Source organism: Oncorhynchus keta, chromosome 35, assembly GCF_023373465.1.
Source record: "Oncorhynchus keta strain PuntledgeMale-10-30-2019 chromosome 35, Oket_V2, whole genome shotgun sequence".
Taxonomy (NCBI): Eukaryota; Metazoa; Chordata; class Actinopteri; order Salmoniformes; family Salmonidae; genus Oncorhynchus; species Oncorhynchus keta.
Window position 1 is genome coordinate 50,349,253 of NC_068455.1, and position 26,926 is coordinate 50,376,178.

General features: G+C 42.8%; 1 protein-coding gene across 1 annotated transcript in view; it reads left to right on the forward strand.

Moving 5' to 3' along the window:
- The window catches only part of LOC127915558 (collagen alpha-1(XXV) chain-like), a 156,544-nt gene extending 129,850 nt beyond the window's left edge, over positions 1 to 26,694 (forward strand). Inside the window, exons 3-4 of the mRNA XM_052495803.1 lie at positions 17,194 to 17,238; positions 26,572 to 26,694. Of these exons, the coding sequence (XP_052351763.1) occupies positions 17,194 to 17,238; positions 26,572 to 26,666 (140 nt within the window). The 3' untranslated portion in view covers positions 26,667 to 26,694. The remainder of the gene's footprint in view (positions 1 to 17,193; positions 17,239 to 26,571) is intronic.
- Positions 26,695 to 26,926: the final 232 nt, after the last annotated feature.

The following is a 26,926-nucleotide window of genomic DNA, read 5'->3' on the forward strand; positions in this document are numbered from 1 at the left end:
TGGATTTACAGGCAACTCCTTTCAAGGAGTGGGACACAAATCATCAAATAGGCGGCAAAGTGTCAATACGGGAATAAAATGGAATCCTACTACACCGTCTCAGATGCTTGTCGGATATGGCACGGCTTGCAAACTATCACGAGCCTACCAGACGAGCTAGATGCCTTCTATGCTCGTTTCGAGGCAAGCAACACTGAACCATGCATGAGAGCACCAGCTGTTCTGAACGACTGTGTGATTACACTCTCCGTAGTCGATGTGAGTAAGACCTTTAAATAGGTTCACATTCACAAGGCTGCAGGGCCGTACGGATTACCAGGACGCGTACTCAGAACATGCACTGACCAGCTAGACTGCCCAAGTCACTGCCCAAGTCTGTAATACCCACATGCTTCAATTAGACCTGTCTACATGACTACTGCCCTGTAGCACTCACATCTGCAGCCATGAAATACTTTGAAAGGCTGGTCATGGCTCACATCAACACCTTCATTCCAGACATCCTGGACCCACTCCAAGTAGCATATCGCCCCAACAGATATCTCTTGCAATCCACACTGGACAAAAGTAACCACTTAAGTGAGAATGCTGTTCATTGACTAAAGCTCAGCGTTCAACACCATAGTGCCCTCAAAGCTCATTTCTAAGCTAAGAACCCTGGGACTGAACACCTCCCTCTGCAACTGGATCCTGGACTTCTTGACGGGCCACCCCCTGGTGGTGAGGGCAGGCAACAACACATCCGCCATGCTGACTCTCAACACGGTGGCCCCTCAGGGGTGTGCACTTAGTCCCCTCCTGTACACCCTGTTCACCGACAACGATGACACTGCCTATAGGGAGTTCAACAACAACCTTTCCCTCAATGTCAGCAAGACTATGGGGCTGATCGTGGACTACAGGAAATGGAGGCCGAGCACACCCCCATTCACATCGACGGGGCTGTAGGAGATGGTCGAGAGCTTCAAGTTCCTCAGTGTCCACATCACTAAGGACCATTCGTGGTCCAAACACACCAACAGAGTCGTGAAGAGGGCATGACACTGCCTCTTTCCCCACAAGGAGGCTGAAAAGATTTGGCATGGGCCCTCAGATAATCAAAATGTTATATAGCTTCACCATTGAGGGCTTCTTGACTGACTGCATCACCACTTGGTATGGCAACTGCATGGCATCCGAGCGCAAGGCACAACAGAGGGTACTGTGTGTGACCCAATACATCACTGGGGCCGAGCTCCTTGCCATGCAGGACCTCGAAACCAGGCGGTGTCAGAGGAAGTCCCGAATTTGACAATGACTCCAGCCACCCAAGTCACAGTCTATAAAACTCTGCTACTGTACGGCAAGCGGTACCGAAGTGCCAAGTCTGGGACAAAAAAGGCTCTTGAATAGTTTCCACCTCAAATCCATAAGACTGCTAAACAAAGAATACACAAACTTTCTGCTTTTCATCCCCTACCTACGTGTACATAGTACTTCAATCAATCAATCACCTAACCAAACCTACATGTACATATTACCTCAATTAATCACCCCAACTATCTCGTATCCCAGTACACTAACTCGGTACCGTTACTCCTTGTACTTGTATATGTGACCAACCGCCTTTATTCGGTCTTATGTTGCAAAATTTGAAATAGTGTTTTTTACATTGGATAAAATCAGAGACACAGAGCTACACTGCATTTGAGGAACAATGGGAAAGTAAATCTGATTTGAAAGTTGATAAACTTGAAACCTCACTTTTGAGAAAATGGCCTTTGAAAGTTTTGGTACCTACTGGAAAGCTCTTTTTTGTCTACACCCATTCAGCATTGTTCACACCCTCTTATACTATAGCCCCACCCATCTCTTTAAGGTTTGATCCAAGCGTTCTCCCCAAACAGCAGTCAAGCACCCAAGCTAACTGGCTAATGTTGTCCAGACACAAATGAGAGAACAGCTCACTGAACATTTTCCCCACCCTAGCAGAGGGTATTAGGCTGTTTTTATGTTATCCAGAGCGTTGGTGACTGCAACTGTGCTGCTGGCAACAATTTGTGCTTTTCGCCAACGTTTACTGACACCGGCCATATTCAACGGGTGTTGAACATTCATAGATTCATCAGTTGTTTTGTGCTCTGGGCACAGTCAGATGAGAGTTCTCTGAAATCAGAATGGAAAGCCAGTGCGAATTTACCAGCTACGTCTATCAACAGTTGTCGCAGTGACATTCTATTGAAATGGTTACTTGCATAGTGGAGTCTTATGCTAAGACGTCGAGCTAGCTAAACAATTAACCACGATCCCTACTAATGACGTTACTTGCCTGCATGAAGCTGCAGGTAGTTAACCAACCAGGTTTAATGTTAGCTAGATAACATCAGGCTTTAAAGCTAGCAAAGCAAATGGCTCTAAGATACGAATAATAAGATCATACAAGTAACGTTAGCTAGCGAGCCAGACAGCTAATGTTTGCTAGCTAGCTAACAGTACACTTTAACTTTAAATGAAAACGACTTTCTGACAAAATTAGAAACATGTAACATCTGATAATGTAGCTAGCTAGACTATCTTACCCATATATAGTACCAGTCCAAAGTTTGGACACACCTACTTATTCAAGGATTTTGTTTATTATATTTTTTTACTATTTTCTACGTTGTAGAATAATAGTGAAGACAAACTATGGAATCATGTAGTAACCAAAAAAGTGTTAAACAAATCAAACTATATTTTATATTTGAAATTCTTCAAATTAGCCACCCTTTGCCTCGATGACAGCTTTGCACACTCTTGGCATTCTCTCAACCAGCTTCATGAGGCAGTCACCTGGAATTAATTAACAGGTGTGCCTTGTTTAAAGGTAATTACTTTTATTGGCCAGTCTGAGAGGAGGCTTTTTCTTTGCGACTCTGCCTTGAAGGCCAGCATCCCAGAGTCACCTCTTCACTGTTGACGTTGAGACTGGTGTTTTGCGGGTACTATTTAATGAAGCTGCCAGTTGAGGACTTGTGAGGCATCTGTTTCTTAAACTAGACACTCTAATGTACTTGTCCTCTTGCTCAGTTGTACACCGGGGCCTCCCACTCAACTTTCTATTCTGGTTAGGGCCAGTTTGTGCTGTTCTGTGAAGGGAGTAGTACACAGCATTGTACAAGAGCTTCAGTTTCTTGGAAATTTCTCACATGGAATAGCATTCATTTCTCAGAACAAGAATAGAATGACGAGTTTCAGAAGAAAGTTCTTTGTTTGAGCCTGTAATCGAACCCACAAATGCGGATGCTCCAGATACTCAACTAAAAAAGAACAGTTTTATTGCTTTAATCAGAACAACAGTTTTCAGCTGTGCTCACATAATTGTAAAAGGGTTTTCTAATGATCAATTAGCTAATCCAAGATTATAATTTTAAAAAGCTAACACAACGTGCCATTGGAAAACAGGAGTGATGGTTGCTGATAATGGGCCTTTGTACGATATTCATTTAAAAACCATCCGTTTCCAGCTAAAATAGTCATTTACAACATTAACAACGTCTACACTGTATTTCTGATCAATTTAATGTTATTTTAATGGACAAAAAAGTGCTTTTCTTTCAAAAACAAGGACATTTCTAAGTGACCCCAAACTTTTGAACGGTAGTGTATATGAAATGAGTAAAGCAGTATGTAAACATGATTAAAGTGACTAGTGTTCCATTATGAATGTGACCAGTAATTCCATGTCTATGTATATTTTGCAGCACCCTCTAAGGTGCAGGGTTGAGTAACCTGGTGGTAGCCGGCTAGTGGTGGCTATTTAACAGTCTGATGGCCTTGAGATAGAATCTGTTTTTCAGTCTCTTGGTCCCAGCTTTGATCCACCTGTACTGACCTCGCCTTCTGGACGGCAGCGGGGTGAACAGGCCGTGGCTCGGGTGGGTGATGTCCTTGATGATCTTTATCGCCCCTAGTGATGAAGGACGTGTTGGAAGTTGGGGATCACGTGTCTTAATGACGCATAATAATTCAAATCATCGGCAACGATAAAAGCAAGGTGTTCGTTAAGTGCCAGCTTATTGTTGCATGGCTCTTGAAGTGGTGTGTTTGTGGACACACAATTGGGTGAAAATCACACACAGCATGTAGTTTGTACATTGACACACACACAAGCTGTGTGAGCGGGGAAATCGATCAGTTGGTTTAATACACTGGTAGTTGGTTTAATACACTGGTATTAAACGTGCAATACGCTGTTGCACTAATCCCACTAATCCCATACTGTGATGAGGCCATCACAGGCCATTTGAACTTGGATTAGTGCAAGTAAAACTTGTGCATTGCAGCTTCTACATTACAACAGTAATTTGTGAAAGTGAGTCATATGAAAAATGTCCCTTCCCAAACCCTATGGCCTGCCCCCCTGATACCCCCCTTCTCCTCTTGCCCCCCCAAGGCCTCTCATGTTTTATTTTCCTGTTGACGGGGGGGTATCTGTGACATAACAGCCTGTACCAGTTACCCTGGCGTGTCCAGGCCATAGGGGGAATAAACCTGTAGGGAACAAGCAACACTAGAGTGCTGGCTGATAAATGTGGATATACTGAAACTCAAGCCATGGGGCAGGGGGTCGTATATAGAAGGGGAAATGATTACGATCATAGCCCCATAGCACGGCTCAAAGAGGATGTAAATTAGAGCCTGTGCATCATTTTCAGGGTCAAAGCGAAGGGATGCACACAGCATGTGATAATTGTGCTCTCATTAGAGTATATGGTTGAAGTCAAGTCTTGTGGAAGGCGACCAGGGATGTTGCTTGAGTAAGTGGGTGGACTCTGGGGCCTGTATTCATAAAGTAGGATTCTCATAGTAGGAGTGCTGATCTGGGAGCAGGTCCTCTATGTCCATTCATTATAAAATAGAAGGCATTAGGGCGGTCTCGTGCCTAGTTTTTCGAGCGTTGAGCCAGTAACCGAACGGTCGAATCCCCAAGCTGACAAGGTAAAAATCTGTCGTTCTGCCCCTGAACAAGTCAGTTAACCTACTGTTCCTAGGCCGTCATTGTAAATGAGAATTTGTTCTTAACTGACTTTAAATTTAAACACGTGTTTGTCTGATTTGAAGTACCTTGGGCCTTCTGAGTTGGTGTTTTGTTTGTCCATGTCTGAAATGAAATTCATGGAACACATGTATTAAACATGTTGTATTTAACATTTTATTTAAGAGGTTAAGGATAAGGACATTGATATTGCTGATTACAACATATTCAAGTGTGACCGACTGAAATCAACTGTTGTGGCATCATGTTCTCTAAATAGCACTAAGTCCCAAAGATAAATGTGTATTTTGGCATATGGCCACAATACAAATGTATCTGTTGCAGGGATTTACCACACTGGCGCAAGCTGTCGGTACGGAGTATTTTAAACCTTTGTCATCTGAATTAGTTGTTTTAGGGGATTTTGACTTACATTGGCCTCAGACCATTTGAAAGAAATTTGTCTTGACTTCACCTGAATCAATTTATTGTAAAACCCCCACCGATTAATGTAAAATAAATCCAGCAAACTCCTCACTGACTGTAACGAGTGCACTGAGAGTTGGGAAGCAAGGTAAGGGAGTGAGTGTTTTAATAAATAAACAGAAAACTGACCATGACACACAAGCACCGACATGAAAACAGAATAAATAACACCTGAGGAAAGAGCCATGGGGAGTGACAGATATAGGGAAGATAATCAAGGAGGTGATGGAGTCCAGGTGAGTGTCATGAGGCGCAGGTGCACTAGACGATGGTGACAGGTGTGCAGGATAATACGTGACAATGACAAGTAGTCCTGCGGTGTCTTTGCTTATGATGTATTGCATGTATTAGAGATACCAAACATATTAACACTGATCCTCGTATCATTGTGAAGATAATTTTTTTTATCCCCCACAAGCTTGTCTTCATGACAGTGCCTTCAGAAAGTATTCATACCCATTGTCTTATTCCACATTTTGCTGTGTTACAGCCTGAATTCAAAATTGATTAAATATACAGTACCAGTCAAAAGTTATGACACACCTATTCATTCAAGGGTTTTTCTTTATTTTTACTATTTTCTACATTGTGAAATAATAGTGAAGACATAAAAATATGAAATAGCACATCATGAAGTAACCAAGAAAAACAAATCAAAATATGTTTTAGATTTTAGATTAGTAGCCACCCTTTGCATTGACGACAGCTTTGCACACTCTTGGTATTCTCTTAACCACTTTCACCTGTAATGCTTTTCCAACAGCCTTGAAGGAGCTCTCACATATGCTGAGCACTTGTTGGCTGCTTTTCCTTTACTCTGCGATCCAACTCATCCCAAACCATCTCAATTGGGTTGAGGTCTGGTGACTGTGGCCAGGTTATCTGATGCAGCACTCCATCACTCTCCTTGGTCAAATAGCCCTTACACAGCCTGCAGGTGTGTTTTAGGTCATTGCCTTGCTGAAAGACAAATGATAGTCCCACTAAGCGCTAACCAGATGGGATGGTGTATCCCTGCAGAATGCTGTTGTAGCCATGCTGGTCAAGTGTGCCTTGAATTCTAAATAAATCACTGACAGTGTCACCACCACACCATCACACCTCCTCCTCCATGCTTTATGGTGGGAAGAAAGTCTCTTCTTATTGGTGTCCTTTAATAGTGGTTTCTTCGCAGAAATTTGACCATGAAAGCCTGATTCACACAGTCTCCTCTAAACAGATGATGTTGAGATGTGTCTGTTGCTTGAACTCTGTGAAGCATTTATTTGGACTGCAATTTCTGAGGCTGGTAACTCTAATGAACTTACCCTCTGCAGCAGAGGTAAACCTGGGTCTTCCTTTCCCGTGGCGGTCCTCATGAGAGCCAGTTTCATCATAGCTCTTGATGATTTTTGAGAGTTCTTGAAATGTCCCGTATTGACTAACCTTAATGTCTTTAAGTAATGATGGACTGTCATTTCTCTGTGTTTATTTGAGCTGTTCTTGCCATAATATGGACTTGCCAAATAGGGCTATGGTCTGTGTACCTAGCTTGATTTGCCATCTTAGCTGGCTTGCCTACTGGCAAGATTGGTAGAAAAGCAAGCAATAACTAAATAAGACTCACATTCCGTTCAATCTTTTCCCCAGATTTTAGCAGAGATGCAGAGTAGCAAATGTAGTTTATAAAAATAAAAAAACAATCAGGAGGATACAGACAAGGAGTATGCTTAGATATGCAGAAAAATAGACTCAATTGTTTTTATATAGAATTAAGCATAATGATTATTACTCTAGAATGCAGGAAAAAACTGTTTTGGGTGTTATAAAAATTCCAAATTCACAAATTTACAGACAATGGGTTTACAGATAATGGCTGATTTGCTTGAAGATCAAGATGTCGTTGAGACAAAGAAAAATGAACCGATTCAACATAATCACCCTCAGGGTGTCACTGACCAATGCTTGAAAGACTGCCGGTGAGCTTGATAATCCAAAGGACATGACTAAATATTCATAGTGGCCACTGGGGGTGTTAAAGGCAGTCAGTCTTCCACTCATCTCCATCTCTGATTCTCACCAGATTGTAAGCATTTCGTAGGTCCAGTTAGGTGAAGAATTGGGCCCCTTGGACCAACTCCAAAGTGGAGGACATCAGGGGTAGGGGGTAACCCTACCCTTTCCCACCTGGACAAAAGGAACACCTACGTGAGAATGCTATTCATTGACTACAGCTCAGTGTTCAACACCATAGTGCCCTCAAAGATCATCAATAAGCTAAGGGCCCTGGGACTAAACACCTCCCTCTGCTACTGGATCCTGGACTTCCGGACGGGCCCCCCCCAGGATGGTGAGGATAGGTAGCATTACATCTGCCACGCTGATCCTCATCACTGGAGCCCCTCAGGGGTGCGTGCTCAGTTCCCTCCTGTACTCCCTGTTCACCCACAACTGCATGGCCTGGCATGACTCCAACACCATCATTAAGTTTTCAGACGACACAACAGTAGTATGCCTGATCACCAACAACGATGATACAACCTAGGAGGTCAGAGACCTGGATGGGTGGTGCCAGAACAACAACCTATCCCTCAGTGTAATCAAGACCAAGGAGATGATTGTGAACTATAGCAAAAAGAGGACTGAGCACGCTCCCATTCTCATCGACAGTGGAGCAGGTTGAGAGCTTCAAGTTCCTTGGTGTTCACATCACCAACAAACTAACATGGTCCAAGTACACCATGACAGTCATGAAGTGGGCACGACAAAACCTACTCCCCCTCGGGAGACTGACATTTTGGCATGGGTCCTCAAACGGTTCTACAGCTGCCTGCCATCCAGGACCTTTAAACCAGGCTTTGTCAGAGGAAGGCCCTAAAAATGGTCAAAGACCCCAGCCACCCCTGTCATAGACTGTTCTACCTGCTACCGCATGGCTAGCGGCCAAGTCTAGGAACAAAAGGCTTCTCAACAGCTTTTACCCCCAAGCCATAAGACTCCTGAACATGTGATCAAATGGCTACCCAGACTATTTGAAGTGTGTATGTTAATTTGTTGAATGGGTACTTCGGGAATATGAACTGAACATGGCCATAAAAGGTTATCATAACCATTGCAGAAAAAATGAATTATTGGCTACTCGAGAAATTTGTTGTTTTGAACAAAGTTAATTATTTGCTGCAACGTAATTACATATTTTCTTACCATACACTTTCTTGAAAAGGCAGCAAATGTGTGAGTATAAGTCGGCTCATTCCAACGGATATTTGAGATACTGCAATGGTTGTTGATGGCTTCACACCATCTCTTCCACAACTAGGGTTGCAAATTCCAAGAACTTTCAATAAATTATCTTGTTTTCCAGTAATCCTGGTTGAAGGATTCTGGATTTCTGCTTATTCTCCATTGATTCTGGGATACGTCCAACTGGGATTTCGGGGAAATCTGGATTTTTTTGTTTTTACCTGGTCACAACATATTACTGTCACAGAAATTAATACAATGGCTCCCTTATTGCAGTTTTGTCTCTCATGGTAATTATTTACATTGACCTGAATACAAATGACAGCCTCTGTTATTAATTAAGTTGTTTGACATTGGCTCAAGTTCACTCTACTCCATTTATCCTGCACATGCAATTCATGGTAGATATTGAAATCGTGGATGTCATACTAACAGTAAGTATTTTAAACAGGTTGGTCATTCATGCTTTTTTCATACTTTTACACCCTTTTTCTCCCCGATTTGGGAGTTACAGTCTTGTCCCATCGCTGCAACTCCTGCACGGACTCGGAAGAGGCGAAGGTCGAGAGCCATGCATCCTCCGAAACACGACCCTGCTAGGCCGCACCCGGGAAGCCAGCCGCACCAATTTTTATCAGAGTAAACACCATCTGGCAACCAGTCAGCTTACAGGTCCCCGGCCCGCCACAAGAAGTCGCTAGAGCACAATGGGACAAGCAAATCCTGGCCGGCCAAACCCTCCCCGAACCCGGACAACGCTGGGACAATTGTGTGCCGCCTCGTGGGTCTCCCAGTCTCGGCCGGCTGTGACACAGCCTGGGATCGAACCAGGGGCTGTAGTGATGCCTCAAGCACTGCGATACAGTGCCTTAGACCGCTGCGCAACTCAGGAGGCCTTATAAAACACGGTGTTTGTCAGAACAGTGCTCAAAAGGGAATTTACATAGCCAAAAGTATGTGAACACCTACTCATCGAACATTTCTTTCCAAAATCATTGGCATTAATGTGGAGTTGGTCCCCCCTTTGCTGCTATAACAGCCTCCGTTCTTCCAGGAAGGCTTTCCACTAGATGTTGGAACATTGCTGTCGGGACTTGCTTCCATTCAACCACAAGTGTATTAGTGAGTTTGTGCACTTTTATTTTTTTATTTTTTTATTTCAGCTTTATTTAACCAGGTAGGCTAGTTGAGAACAAGTTCTCATTTGCAACTGCGACCTGGCCAAGATAAAGCATAGCAGTGTGAACAGACAACACAGAGTTACACATGGAGTAAACAATTAACAAGTCAATAACACAGTAGAAAAAAAGGGGAGTCTATATACAATGTGTGCAAAAGGCATGAGGAGGTAGGCGAATAATTACAATTTTGCAGATTAACACTGGAGTGATAAATGATCATCTTGGCCAGGCCGTTCCTGTAGGTTCATGCTCTACAACATCCGCAGAGTACGACCCTGCCTCACACAGGAAGCGGCGCAGGTCCTAATCCAGGCACTTGTCATCTCCCGTCTGGATTACTGCAACTCGCTGTTGGCTGGGCTCCCTGCCTGTGCCATTAAACCCCTACAACTCATCCAGAACGCCGCAGCCCGTCTGGTGTTCAACCTTCCCAAGTTCTCTCACGTCACCCCGCTCCTCCGCTCTCTCCACTGGCTTCCAGTTGAAGCTCGCATCCGCTACAAGACCATGGTGCTTGCCTACGGAGCTGTGAAGGGAACGGCACCTCAGTACCTCCAGGCTCTGATCAGGCCCTACACCCAAACAAGGGCACTGCGTTCATCCACCTCTGGCCTGCTCGCCTCCCTACCACTGAGGAAGTACAGTTCCCGCTCAGCCCAGTCAAAACTGTTCGCTGCTCTGGCTCCCCAATGGTGGAACACACTCCCTCACGACGCCAGGACAGCGGAGTCAATCACCACCTTCCGGAGACACCTGAAACCCCACCTCTTTAAGGAATACCTAGGATAGGATAAAGTAATCCTTCTCACCCCCCCCCCCTTAAAAGATTTAGATGCACTATTGTAAAGTGGCTGTTCCACTGGATGTCATAAGGTGAATGCACCAATTTGTAAGTCGCTCTGGATAAGAGCGTCTGCTAAATGACTTAAATGTAATGTAAATGTAATAAGGCGGAGCTTTACCTAGCATGGACTTGTAGATGACCTGGAGCCAGTGGGTCTGGCGAATATGTAGCGAGGGCCAGCCGACTAGAGCATACAAGTCGCAGTGGTGGGTGGTATAAGGTGCTTTAGTGACAAAACGGATGGCACTGTGATAAACTGCATCCAGTTTGCTGAGTAGAGTGTTGGAAGCAGTTTTGTAGATGACATCGCCGAAGTTGAGGATCGGTAGGATAGTCAGTTTTACTAGGGTAAGCTTGGCGGCGTGAGTGAAGGAGGCTTTGTTGCGGAATAGAAAGCCGACTCTTGATTTGATTTTCGATTGGAGATGTTTGATATGAGTCTGGAAGGAGATTTTGCAGTCTAGCCAGACACCTAGGTACTTATAGATGTCCACATATTCAAGGTCGGAACCATCCAGGGTGGTGATGCTAGTCGGGCATGCGGGTGCAGGCAGCGATCGGTTGAAAAACATGCATTTGGTTTTACTAGCGTTTAAGAGCAGTTGGAGGCCACGGAAGGAGTGTTGTATGGCATTGAAGCTCGTTTGGAGGTTAGATAGCACAGTGTCCAATGACGGGCCGAAAGTATATAGAATGGTGTCGTCTGCGTAGAGGTGGATCAGGGAATCGCCCGCAGCAAGAGAAACATCATTGATATATACAGAGAAAAGAGTCGGCCCGAGAATTGAACCCTGTGGCACCCCCATAGAGACTGCCAGAGGACAGGACAGCATGCCCTCCGATTTGACACACTGAACTCTGTCTGCAAAGTAATTGGTGAACCAGGCAAGGCAGTAATCCGAAAAACCGAGGCTACTGAGTCTGCCGATAAGAATATGGTGATTGACTGAGTCGAAAGCCTTGGCAAGGTCGATGAAGACTGCTGCACAGTACTGTCTTTTATCGATGGCGGTTATGATCTCGTTTAGTACCTTGAGTGTGGCTGAGGTGCACCTGTGACCGGCTCGGAAACCAGATTGCACAGCGGAGAAGGTACGGTGGGATTCGAGATGGTCAGTGACCTGTTTGTTGACTTGGCTTTCAAAGACCTCAGATAGGCAGGGCAGGATGGATATAGGTCTGTAACAGTTTGGGTCCAGGGTGTCTCCCCCTTTGAAGAGGGTGATGACTGCGGCAGCTTTCCAATCCTTGGGGATCTAAGACGATATGAAAGAGAGGTTGAACAGGCTGGTAATAGGGGTTGCGACAATGGCGGCGGATAGTTTCAGAAATAGAGGGTCCAGATTGTCAAGCCCAGCTGATTTATACGAGTCCAGGTTCTTTCAGAACATCTGCTATCTGGATTTGGGTAAAGGAGAACCTGGAGAGGCTTGGGCGAGGAGCTGCGGGGGGGGCAGAGCTGTTGGCCGAGGTTGGAGTAGCCAGGCGGAAGGCATGGCCAGCCGTTGAGAAATGCTTGTTGAAGGTTTTGATAATCATGGATTTATCGGTGGTGACCGTGTTACCTAGCCTCAGTGCAGTGGGCAGCTGGGAAGAGGTGCTCTTGTTCTCCATGGACTTCACAGTGTCCCAGAACTTTTTTGAGTTGGAGCTACAGGATGCAAACTTCTGCCTGAAGAAGCTGGCCTTAGCTTTCCTGACTGACTGCGTGTATTGCGTGTACTGATTTCCCTGAACAGTTGCATATCGCGGGGACTATTCGCTGCTATTGCAGTACGCCACAGGATGTTTTTGTGCTGGTCGAGGGCAGTCAGGTCTGGAGTGAACCAAGGGCTGTATCCGTTCTTAGTTCTGCATTTTTTGAACGGAGCATGCTTATCTAAAATGGTGAGGAAGTTACTTTTAAAGAATGACCAGGCATCCTCAACTGACGGGATGAGGTCAATGTCCTTCCAGGATACCAGGTCGATTAGAAAGGCCTGCTCACAGAAGTGTTTTAGGGAGCGTTTCTGGGGTGGTCGTTTGACTGCGGCTCCGTAGCGGATACAGGCAATGAGGCAGTGATCGCTGAGATCCTGGTTGAAGACAGCGGAGGTGTATTTGGAGGGCCAGTTGGTCAGGATGACGTCTATGAGGGTGCCCTTGCTTACAGAGTTGGGGTTGTACCTGGTGGGTTCCTTGATGATTTGTGTGAGATTGAGGGCATCTCGCTTAGATTGTAGGACTGCCGGGGTGTTAAGCATATCCCAGTTTAGGTCACCTAACAGAACAAACTCTGAAGCTAGATGGGGGGCGATCAATTCACAAATGGTGTCCAGGGCACAGCTGGGAGCTGAGGGGGGTCGGTAGCAGGCGGCAACAGTGAGAGACTTATTTCTGGAGAGAGTGATTTTCAAAATTAGTAGTTCGAACTGTTTGGGTATGGACCTGGAAAGTATGACATTACTTTGCAGGCTATCTCTGCAGTAGACTGCAACTCCTCCCCCTTTAGCAGTTCTATCTTGACGGAAGATGTTATAGTTGGGTATGGAAATCTCTGAATTGTTGGTGGCCTTCCTGAGCCAGGATTCAGACACGGCAAGGACATCAGGGTTAGCAGAGTGTGCTAAAGCAGTGAGTAAAACAAACTTAGGAAGGAGGCTTCTGATGTTGACATGCATGAAACCAAGGCTTTTCCGATCACATAAGTCAACAAATGAGGGTGCCTGGGGACATGCAGGGCCTGGGTTTACCTCCACATCAGTCGCGGAACAGCGAAGGAGTAGTATGAGGGTGCGGCTAAAGGCTATCAAAACTGGTCGCCTAGAGCGTTGGGGACAGAGAATAAGAGGAGCAGGTTTCTGGGCATGGTAGAATATATTCAGGTCATAATGCGCAGACAGGGGTATGGTGGGGTGCGGGTACAGCGGAGGTAAGCCCAGGCACTGGGTGATGATGAGAGAGTTTGTATCTCTGGACATGCTGGTTGTAATGGGTGAGGTCACCGCATGTGTGGGAGGTGGGACAAAGGAGGTATCAGGGGTATAAAGAGTGGAACTAGGGGCTCCATTGTGAACTAAAACAATGATAACTAACCTGAGCAACAGTATACAAGGCATATTGACATTTGAGAGAGACATACAGCGAGGCATACAGTAGTCACAGGTGTTGAATTGGGAAAGCTAGCTAAAACAGTAGGTGAGACAACAGCAGCTAATCGGCTAGCACAACAACAGCAGGTAAAATGGCGTTGACTAGGCAACGGGGTCGACAGATAAAACAAACAAGCAGAATGGAGTACCGTGATTAATGGACTATGTAGCCAAGTGATCAGTGTCCAGGGGGCAGCGGTGGATGGGGCAGGGAAGCTGGACTGGCGAGTGTTATCCAGGTTAAAAAACTAACAATGACTAAATAGCTTGTAGCTAGTTAGCTGGTTAGCTTCTGGAGGTTCTTGAGTGTGTTCTAAAAATTACAAATAATAGCGATTCCATATCACATTGGGTGAGGCAGGTTTCCGGAAGGTATACACAAATTAAACATCGGAAAGAGATAGAAAGTACATATGGGTCCAGTGAGTGTTTGGGACGCGGCGATGCAGACGGTTAGCAGGCCTGTGCTAACAAGCTAACAGTTAGCAGGCCGGGGTAAACAAGGTAGCAGTTAGCGGACCAGTGCTAACAAGCTAGCAGTTAGCAGGCCGAATTAGCAAGCAAGGAGATAGCAAGGGCTAGAGAGTTAGCCATTGGGGGACGTCGCGATGGGGTGAGTCTGTTTATTCCTCTTCATGCGGTGACATCAATAGACCGGTCGTGGGCCCGGGTATTGTAGCCCAGGAGTATGCTACGGTGGTAAGCACAGGTGCTCTGGCCGGGCTAGCTTCAAGCTAAGTGGGTGGAAACGCTAGCCAGGAGTAATCATCCGGGGTTGCGGTTTAGCTAGATAGCTAGTTGTGAAGATCCAGCTGAAAAATGTTCCGTTTGCGGTGGGAATCCGGGGATAAAAAATAAATAGGTCCGTCATGCTCTGGTTAGCATCGCGTTGTTCGAACTGGCGAGAGCTTTCCGAGCTAAAGGTTAGCTGATGACCGGTTAGCTGAAGACCGCTAGCATAGCTGGTGGTTAGCTGGCTAGCTTCAGTTGAGGGGTTCCGGTTCCGAAGTAAATATAAATACTTTAGGAAAAAGTAGCTACATTGGGTGAGGCGGGTTGCAGGAGAGTATTTGGAAGCTTAGGTTTAGCAAAATGTTTTTAAAGATATGCAAAGAAAAATATGTAAAAAAGAAAAAGAAAAAGAAACGATATATACAAGGGACACGATACGACAGGACGACTTACTGCTACGCCATCTTGGAATGTTGATGTTGGGCGATTAGGCCTCTCGCAGTCGGCGTTACAATTCATCCCAAAGGTGTTCAATTGGGTTGAGGCCGGGCTCTGTGCAGGCCAGTCAAGATCTTCCACAACAATCTCGATAAACCATTTCTGTATGGACCTCGTGTTATGCATGTGGGCGTTGTCATGCTGAAACAGGAAACTGTTGTCACAAAGTTGGAAGCACAGAATCGTCTAGAATGTCATTGTATGCTGTAAAGTTAAGATAACCCTTCACTGGAACTAAGGAGCCTTGCCCAAACCATGGTAAACATCCTCAGACCATTAATCCTCCTCAACAAAACTTTACAGTTGGCACTATGCATTCAGACAGGTAGTGTTCTCCTGGCATCCGCCAAACCTAGTCTGTCAGACTGCCAGGTGGTGAAGCGTGATTCATCACTCCAGAGAACGCGTTTCCACTGCTCCAGAGTCGAATGGCGGCATGCTTTACACCTCTCCAGCCGGCGCTTGGTTTTGCGCATGGTATATCTTAGGCTTGTGTGTGGCTGCTCGGCCATGGAAACCCATTACATGAAGCTCCCAATGAACAGTTCTTGTGCTGACATTGCTTCCGGAGGACGTTTGGAACTCAGTAGTGAGTGTTGCAACTGAGGACACACAATGTACGCGCTTCAGCACTCAGCGATTCCGTTCTGTTAGCTTGTGTGGCTGTTGTTGCTCCTAGACATTTCCATGTCACAATAACATCAATGACAGTTCACCGGGGCAGGTCCATCCGGGCAGATATTTGAAGAACTGACTTGTTGGAAAGGTGGCATCCTATGACGGTGCCACGTTGAAAGTCATTGAGCTCTTCAGTGAGGCCATTCTACTGCTAATGTTTGTCTATATAGCTCAGTTGGTAGAGCATGGCGCTTGTAATGTTCTGTGGGCCCTGTGCTCTATGTCAGATGGCAAGAGAGATGATACACCAGCTGTGTTGAGATTGAAAGGCAATCAATCCATTTGAGTTTTGGGGGTCTGTGCATACCTAATAAAAGAAGAAGAAAAACATTGATGGATTTATATTACATACAGTATCTGATGAATTCCAATTGAATAAGTCATGCATGGAATTTAGAATTGTAAGTCGCTCTGGATAAGAGCGTCTGCTAAATGACTTAAATGTAATGTAATGCCAGGGTAGTGGGTTCGATTCCCGGGACCACCCATACATAGAATGTATGCACACGTGACTGTAAGTCGCTTTGGATAAAAGCGTCTGCTAAATGGCATATATTATTATATTATTATATAGGTTCCGTGGCTGTGTGCTCGATTTTATATACCTGTCAGCAACGGGTGTGGCTGAAATAGTAATTAGAAATAGTAATCCAGTAATTTGAAGGCGTGTCCACATATGTTTGTATATAAAGTGTAGATCTGGATAGAAATCTGTAGTGACAACTGAGAGGTGAGGTTTGTCTTGCTTGGTTCGTTTAGATTTGACCTCCTCAGATGATGATGGATTATGGCAGGCCCGTTTTAGTTCTGTGTTGAAAAGTCAATTACGTTTCAAGACATGTATTTAAATACTGTAACAACCATAAGCCTTCCAGAGTATCCTTGAGATAAACCTGGTTTTGACATCCAGCCCCCCATAGCAAAGCATGTTCATTTCCCCCATGAAGAAGCTACATTTTGGGCAAGCGGCTCTTACTACATCCCCAGAGGTCATCCGGAAAGCACTGCAGTCGAGTTCCCAGCATGTCAAACTTAGCAATGCGTGTAATTGTTTTACTCTTCCGGCTGAGCATTAACAAATTGATGCTGTTCACGAAAGGCGCAAGAGAAGACAGAATCTGAAAATGACTGTTGCAAAAACAAATTAGAAATCAGGGCATCCAAGCTAATAATAACACGACGAAAAAGAAACAGATGAAACCAAAAGGATCACTTTTTCAGCAAGAGAGTATGTCCCCATTTCCAGTTGAGCTTGCTTCTAAATTGTGTCTAAATGCTTAATGAACCTTGGGATCCTTGAGGTGCATAGAAGATCCAAACACAATATTTTGACACGGTCTCCTCCTCCTCGCAAATTATAGAATAGAAAACTGAAGAAAGAATGGAAGCCCTGACCAGAAATATTTTGTGCTTCCCTCTATGCAGGCCCGCCAGGAAAGCGGGGAAGAAGAGGCCGGAATGGCGAACCTGGTAAGTGTGTGCACTCACAGATCTATTCCAAGTTGGCTGGACCTCCAAGTGAGATTTTCTTCTCTCTCCTGAGCTGACTCACCAACCTCAGAGCAGCCCAGGCCCAGCCTATTTGGGAGGATACGTGTTCGTGTTGACACTCCTACAGATATGAAGTGCTATGAAAGGATACTATTTTGAATTAGCAGGGGGAATATATAAATGACAGGCGTACATCCTCACCGCAACGCACAGGGCTAAAAGCGATAAAGGACATTGAAGCCTTGCACATTGCTATGTTGCGACTTCATGTTGGCCATGCATTGGACCAAAGGTATTGCTCTCAAAAGCAATTTGAATGGGAGGACAAAATGAGGTCCCTGTTTTTAGTAAGGTAGTGTTTAGGGTTTAGCATAAGAACCACAGAAATCTAAGGAAGACATTGGACCACAGATCCTGGTTCAATAATTCAGCCGAGTTCAATTGTAGACGATACTTCGGCATTGTTTAATGCAACCCTTCCAATAAACATCTATTAATGTTAATTTCAAATGTCAATATTGTGTGAAAGTACAACACCAACACTTTTCAGGCAAATGCTGAGAATCAGAGTAACTTCCTGCAGCTAAATCTACCAGAAACAAGCTAACACGTAGCGCATGGTGTCCTCAGTGGCACAGCGGCCTCTAAAGAGCAGACAATGCAAAACAGGACGACAATCACTCTCATTAGGTTATGATAATAGCCTAATCCCAAAATTGCCTGTGGAGCTTGTTGTTAGGCCAGCGGAAACAAGCCAATTCTACAACACGTGGGTCACCTATGGGCAGGTTAGAGAGGACACGTTTCATTTTGCTTCCTCATCTCATCAACCACAGATGACCTCGGGGGACTGTCAATTCTCTTCCAGAATCTCTGTAATGCCCACAAACCTCTGGACAGCTCGATCATCAGGGAACATTCCCATATGTCACATCTGTTTTAAGGGATTAAAGGGAATAAAGCATGTGTACTTCTCATAGATTGCTGGGGTAAATCCAGGGTAAAGTAGTTCCTTGGTACAGATGTCAGAGACCTATACTGTACTGCATTATTGCCACCGAATGTAAAGCTCTGTACCACCTACTTTTTAGAACTAAATATTCCCCAGTATCAAATAACTTTCATTATTTAATCTGTGTGCACTATGCCTTATGGGGGTTGTAGAAGAAAGTAGGTATCTAAAAGCATGTTTAAGGTGTAGTTCTCCCCCGACAAATTAAATATGTGTATGCATTGAAGTCAGTGATCTACAGTATCTTGACAAGTGGAACAAGCTTTCCCCCTGTTGTGTTTTTCCTAGAGAAACAAGTTCATTGAATTGGGAGAACAAATTAGAAAAAACGAAATTGTGTTTTGACAAACATTACTACTAAAAGGGACACTTTGTTAGGACTTGACTGATTGTTCATAGTGAACCTATGGAAATGAAGCTTGACAGTTTGTGTCAAGAACTCCATGTCATTAACCAGTTTGAGACTGCAGGCAGACCTAGTGGGTGGTCAACATTGGACTGCGTTATTTAGAAGGTTTCCTTTTTTTGTCTGTAAAATGTCACAGCTCTTTGAGAAGTTTCATAATTTATAACATTATACCTGCCCACAAAGAACACTTTTTTTTAATCACTTTGGTGCATTTTGCTATATAGTATGTGGTATATTTTCACAACTCTTCGTATAAAAATCTAAACAGGTCAACAAAATAGCCATGTTTCTAAACTCTAAGTACCTTTACCTTTAAAAACATTCACAAAGTCAATTGTTTACAGCACCAAGTCACACTTTCAATTTGCATACATATTCAATCGAATGATCTGTGTGTCACAATGCAATATTCACATTACTTTTGATATGATTTTCTTGTAATATGTTAACAATCCATTTAACTATCACTTAAATCATACTGCTCAAAACTGATAACTACTGAATCAAAATAATTCGGTAACCAATAATAGATGGATGTGGCTGTAAATTCTACATAATCTTCCCCCATCAGCTTGTGTGCATCAATACAATAAGACAAAGTGTAGTCACTTACTCTGTAATACCATTTGAAATTATGGAGTAGTGTACAATGCACTGATGAAATACTTTGGTAAATTACAGTATATTCCACTCTCTGAATTTCATTGATATACTGTAAACTGATTGTTTTAGCTGATGATACTTAAACAGTTAGTCACAAGTCACATAGAAAAGTTTCTTGTTCACTGTTGCATGGGGCAGAAATGGAAATACATACTGTACACCAGGCTACACCAATACCTTTTTACCATAAGCTTCTGCTTTACAATACATGCCGCAATATCCCTATATCGGACAATTTCTTCTACGTATGTACTATATACGGATACTGAAACGGTAAGACTGACATTTTTCTCAACGTGCTCCAAACTTTTCATTGGATACAAACAAATCTGGTAATAAAATTGGGTTGAGGTAAACTTCAAAAAAAGGTTCATACTGGTACATAGTTAAATATTGTATGGATGATATTTATCATCTATTCCTTCTATTCAGCACTTCAAAAATATAATTGGATTAAATTGTCCTCATGCATTTTCCCAAAAATGTATATTTTGCATGAATGTGATGTGTTCTACTCCAATGAATACTAAATCAAAGGTTCTGAACATAAGATATGGGGCATTAGAACTGTTATCAGTTTGACCTTTGTACTAGGAGTTTTGAAAATATACCACTTCTGGAAAATGTCATAAATTATTTTTCCTCCCGCCCCCCCAAAAAAATCAGGTTTGAACAAGTTATAGAAATTAAATTATTCATCATCAATAAAAAAAAGTTTACATTTAAATATGTTTTAAGTGGGCTAGGCCCATGCAGCTGTCATTGTAACACACTATAACCTCAGTCACTTCAGAGAGTAATAACAAATTCCCCTGTCATGTGGGTAACAATGAAGCCAGCGACTGTCACATGGTGAAATACCGTTGTCAATTACAGTGTGGGAAACGCATAGAAACAAATGACAAGCATTGCCAGTTTGGAAGTGTGTGATAACAAATGGTGAATAATCATGCTGGATTGAATTGCTTTCATGATGGATTGTTTTAAGTGTTCTTAGCACCCTTGGAATAACACATGCTTCTTATGGGTTATGTATCAGTGTTCATGTGCAGGCAGATATATAGAAGCGTATACAGGGGACCATAGTTAATTTGTGGTTCGTAAATGAGAGGCAATTAACCCTTCCCTTATGTTCGATTCGGCTGACATGTTACTGGTTAATTTGACCAGTACAGTAAGTACATCAATATCATAAATATATGATTTCATCCTCCCAACATGTATTTTCCAGTAGCTGAGAATGATGACTTTCATATGGAGATCACTGTACAAAAGTCATAAATACATTGAGTAAAAATATAAACGCAATGTACAATAATTGTACAGTTCATATAAGGAAATTTGTCAATTTAAATAAATTCATTAGGCCCTAATCTATGGATTTCACATAACTAGGAATACAGAAACAGTGGGGCAAAAAAAGTATTTAGTCAGCCACCAATTGTGCATGTTCTCCCACTTAAAAAGATGAGAGAGGCCTGTAATTTTCATCATAGGTACACTTCAACTATGACAGACAAAATGAGGAAAAAAATCCAGAAAATCACATTGTAGGATTTTTTAATGAATTTATTTGCAAATTATGGTGGAAAAAAAGTATTTGGTCACCTACAAACAAGCAAGATTTCTGGCTGTCACAGACCTTCTTCTTTAAGAGGCTCCTCTGTCCTCCAATCGTTACCTGTATTAATGGCACCTGTTTGAACTTGTTATCAGTATAAAAGACACCTGTACACAACCTCAAACAGTCACACTCCGAACTCCACTATGGCCAAGACAGAAGAGCTGTCAAAGGACACCAGAAACAAAATTGTAGACCTGCACCAGGCAATCTCCCTCAATCTGGGGCTCCACGCAAGATCTCACCCCGTGGGGTCAAAATGATCACAAGAACAGTGAGCAAAAATCCCAGAACTAAATGGGGGGACCTAGTGAATGACCTGCAGAGAGCTGGGACCAAAGTAACAAAGCCTACCATCAGTAACACACTACGCCACCAGGGACTCAAATCCTGCAGTGCCAAACGTGTCCCCCTGCTTAAGCCAGTACATGTCCAGGCCCGTCTGAAGTTTGCTAGAGAGCATTTGGATGATACAGAAGAAGATTGGGAGAATGTCATATGGTCAGATGAAACCAAAATATAACTTTTTGGTAAAAACTCAACTCGTCGTGTTTGGAGGACAAAGAATGCTGAGTTGCATCCAAAGAACACCATACCTACTGTGAAGTATGGGGGTGGAAACATCATGCTTTGGGGCTGTTTTTCTGCAAAGGGACCAGGACGACTGATCCGTGTAAAGGAAAGAATGAATGGGACCATGTATCGTGAGATTTTGAGTGAAAACCTCCTTCCTTCAGCAAGGGCATTGAAGATGAAACGTGGCTGGGTCTTTCAGCATGACAATGATCCCAAAAACACCGCCCGGGCAACGAAGGAGTGGCTTCGTAAGAAGCATTTCAAGGTCCTGGAGTGGCCTAGCTAGTCTCCAGATCTCAACCCCATAGAACATTTTTGGAGGGAGTTGAAAGTCCGTGTTGCCCAGCAACAGCCCCAAAACATCACTGCTCTAGAGGAGATCTGCATGGAGGAATGGGCCAAAATACCAGCAACAGTGTGTGAAAACCTTGTGAAGACTTACAGAAAATGTTTGACCTCTGTCATTGCCAACAAAGGGTATATAACAAAGTATTGAGATAAACTTTTGTTATTGACCAAATACTTATTTTCCACCGTAATTTGCAAATAAATTAATTAAAAATCCTACAATGTGATTTTCTGGATTTGTTTTCTCATTTTGTCTGTCATAGTTGAAGTGTACCTATGATGAACATTACAGGCCTCTCATCTTTTTAAGTGGGATAACTTTCACAATTGGTGGCTGACTAAATACTTTTTTGCCCCAATGTGTATATATATATATATATACAGATACCTTTAAAAAAAAGATAGGGGTGTGGATCAGAAAACCATTCAGTATCTGGTGTGACCACCATATGCCTTATACAGCGCGACACATCTCCTTCGCATAGAGTTGATCAGGCTGTTGATTGTGGTCTGTGGAATGTTTTTCCACAGACCACAATACAGTGGCCGTAATAGTACTGTGTTTAGGTCTGAAGCCAGATTGATTACTAGAAAGAGTATTGTTAACAGTTAAATAAGTTTGTAGTTGCCTCTAGAATTTTAGCCAAACAGGAGATCTTAGAGATGGGCCGATAAGTATCCAATTCACTACCATCACCTCCCTTGAGGAGTAGTAAAACAAAAGCTGTTTTCCAAGATTTAGGAATCTTTCCTACAACAAATGTTTGATAAAAAATATGCGTCACTACACCAGCAATAATAGGTGCCGCACACTTGAGTAAATATGGATCCAGATTGTCAGCGCCTAATGATTTCTTAGAATCTATAGCAGATAGTGCAGATAAGACCTCATCTTCTATGACTTTTTGAAAATTAAAAACCTGCTTACTGTTTTCCACATCAGCTGAAGGCCGAGGGACTGAAACAATAGACCGGTTAGGACCATGTTGGCCATTTTTCTTTCAAAAAGAAAACCATCAGAAATAAAATGCTTAAGTGTTATTTCAAGCATTCGTTTGGCTACAAGTCAATAGTAATCTTGTGCACATGTACCTGAATTCTTATATTAGCTCTGCAACTTTGAATCCAATCAGGAAGCCTTTGTGGCTAACTCATCCAGTTTTATTGACTCTTGTGTGACACATTGATACTCCTACTGTTTTCAAATCTCACAGAGAGCTTGGATTGTTACATATAAATACATGTGTGAAGCCTGATGTCTAAACTTGACTTTCTGGATGTCTGGGTGCATGACACTAACCCCGACATTCTGGTCATCTCAGAGACCTGTCTAAATAATTTGATTATGGATAAGGTTATTGCCATTTTTTGATGTTATAGAAAAAAAGGGGGAGGGCTGTCTATTTATGTAAGATCTTCTCTTATGGCTTCATGCACTCTTAGCATCTATGTCCCCAAAATATGTGAGCTGTTGGTTATTAAAGTGGTCATTTGGGGTCACTTGAGAGGTGTCACTACAGACCCTGGTTTGATTCCAGGCTGTATCATAACCGACCGTGATTGGGAGTCCCATAGGGCGGTGCACAATTGGCCCAGCATCGTTAGGGTTTGGCTGGGGTGCCATGTGAAATGCATTAAATAAAAAAATACATTTAAATCAACCTTCAGTTATATAAAGGGGTGCCCCAAGGTTTGATACTCAGCCCACTACTGTTTACAATCTATACATATAACATTGTTAATGCTGTACAAAAATCTATATTTTCATTTGTATGCAGATGATACAGCGTTGTATTCCACGGCTCCATTAGTTGGCCAAGCTTCTTCACATTTGAAGTCAGATTTTCAAGCAATGCAGAGGTCACTATTGAATCTAAAGTTAATGCCAAATGCAAACCAATAAATATGCATGCTTTTTTCTAGGTCCTATAATCCAGATTTAAATGCATTTGTAATGACTAGTATGACAAGTATGACGGGACAATTTTTTTCTGGAGCGGATGGTCGGTGGGCCAGAACATAATTTCAAATAATTTGTAGACTGCAAATTGACTGCAAGAAGCCCAAACAGATATAATATTTGACTAAAACATAATCATTTCAAACCTTGCTTACATTTCTATATGATCACGTGTCTCTCTATTATGCCTGGGAATACTTGGAAACAGATGTATTAAATTAAAATCACTTGGAGCAGATTTCCTGGTGTTTTTACCGTCTTTTATGTTAAACAAATGAAAATTCCACACAAAATGTTTTTTGCTCAGAAAACCACCCGCGGGCTGACAGTTGGGGAACCCTGCACTAGATGCTGATTTCCATTGTGCCCTTATGTTTATTACTGGTGATGCTTATAGAACTCACCATTGTGTTTTATATCAAAAAGTGCGTTGGACCTCTTTGAATGTAAGGAGGGAGCAGCATTTTCTTGTCTTTATCTACAAAGCAAAGACAATTCCTGTCTCTATCATCATTTATACTTTTAGACATACAAATTACCAAACCCGGTCTCAGGCTTTTAAAATTGTATTTTATTTTATTTAACCTTTATTTAACCAGGTAGGCTGGTTGAGAACAAGTTCTCATTTGCAACTGCGACCTGGCCAAGATAAAGCATAGCAATTCTTGGAGAACCCTTCTGTTTCCACAGAGTTGTGTACACCATACAGAGCTCTCTGAAATTAGATGGTCCCCCTGGGTCAGTTCAGAGTCATGATCAGAGACCTCTATATGTTGATAAATGTGTATGCTTTTCTTAATATATTTTGTAATTTTGTATAGTGTATATTGTATGTGTTTGAGGTATTTATGCAGGGCTCATCTGTAAAATAGACCCTGTAAAAAAATATATATATATATAATTAATTAATAATTACAGTGGTCAAAAATTGACTCCGAATATTAAGTATGTCACAATTCCGGTATCAGGTATTACATTACGTGTTTTACAAGTTTGAGACCCACACTTGGGAAAGTAGATGGGTCACGGTGGAAAAATGACGTAAAATTGTATTTTAGTGATTTCAATCTCAGTTCCGAGTGAAATTGAATTATGTACAGCCATTGATTCATGTAGAATATGGTTATGTTTCTCCAGCCCCATCCCTCATTGTTGTTTGAACTGCAGACTGAACATTAATGCTGGAATACAACCAAGAACCAAGTCAACAACTGTCACGCCCTGGTTGAAGTATAGTATGTTTGTCTTCATTTATTTGGTCAGGCCAGGGTGTGACATGGGTTTTTGTGGTGCGTTTTTGTTTTTGGGGTTTTGTGGGGTGTCTAGCATAGTCTATGGCTGCCTGAGGCGGTTGTCATCAGAGTCAGGTTATCGTTCCCAATCGTTGTCTCTGATTGGGAACCATATTTAGGCAGTCATATTCTTTGAGTATTTCGTGGGTGATTGTTCCTGTCTCTGTGTTAGTTGTCACCAGATAGGCTGTGTAGGTTTTCACATTCCGTTTGTTGTTTTTGTATTGTTCATGTTTTTTCTTCATTAAAGATGTATCTAACTAACCACGCTGCATTTTGGTCCGACTCTCTTTCGACGGAAGAAAACCGTAACAACAACATACCGCCTTTTACAAAAAAAACATAAAATAAGTAGCCCTACTCAACGATCGATAAAACAATGTCATTGAATTGCAGCCGGAACGCTTTATACTTAACCTCAGTCACAAGGAAGACCAGTGAAAAAAGGCTTATTAAAAAAAATCCCACCGTTTGTTTTAGCTGGGCTCCCCTAATAAGAGCCGAAGACCAATAATGATTTGTAGGGTTCTGAAGTGAAGCCTGAAGTGCAATAGTGCAGATCCCTTTGAGAAGAAGTGATTGAGAAATAAAGTATCACCTCGCAAAAAGGGGGCATTTAACAAGTTTGCAAACCCTTGAAGCAATGAAATCATGAGACACGTGACCATGTGACCACCCAAGCCCCTGTCATTGTTGGCCCACAGTGTTGAAAGTAGATACTACGGATAAGTATTTTGTCACACTGCCAGGGTTATATGCCTCGGGGAAAAATAAAGCTATGATTTTGCAGTTATGCAGAAATATAATGCCTTGGTGTAGTGGGTATTGAAACTGGGTATGTCTTGTCTGTCTTTTATATTTCAAATTCCGGTATGCAGTACTTAAATGAATGTGTATATTTAAGATATTTTGGGTTATCTGTGGAAGTGTTTCCTGTACATCTGCTTATGTACTGAGGGGATATTGCCTGGCTACCCACACTCCTTGCTCTGGCCAAACGCTATGCCATGCCCACAGACGTTAGTTTCTTAATGAGTCTGTATCTGAGTACCTCCCCGACCCTTCACTGAATGCGAACACATTCAGGGATGTCTGATTGGTCCAGAAACAGATGGGTTGAGCCAGAGCTAGAACACACGTGGCGGTTTGAAAATCCGTCATTGGTTTTGATACTTTGATTGGTTAAAGACGACCCAATTGCTGATGACTTTGTTTTGTACAAAGTCCCTCGTGTCTCTCTTCACCACAAACTACTTCAATGATGGCAGTCTCAGCCAAAAGTATGTAGCGAACAACAGAGCAGAGGAACATTTTTTTTGAATCGTCAGGCTAGAGGGGATATGAATCTAAGTGACATTTGAATATACTGTTTATGTTGGACCTCTGAAAAAGTGTATTAACTTTAGCCCTTTTGTGTTTATTCTTTTTCAGGACCTCCTGTAAGTATACATGACTTCACAGCCTCTCTGGGTGTGGTATGTATGGCTCAAAGGTACAAAACCTCTCAACAGATGCAGATCAATTGATCAAGGGAAACCATGCACTATTGCAACATACTGTCTGTACCGTAACGCCTAATAAAACACCAGATCATTCTGGTAATGTTGATATAGTGTGTGCTATCAGAAATGCCAAATTAGAGCGAATTACTTACATTTTATTTTCCAAGTAAAGTTATTTTGTGTTGTACCCACTGAATGGCAAATCTGACAAATCCAGCAAATTCAACCACAATTAGTGTGCGCTGTATATCAACCTTTCAGTTTTCCCAACTTATCTGACTGTA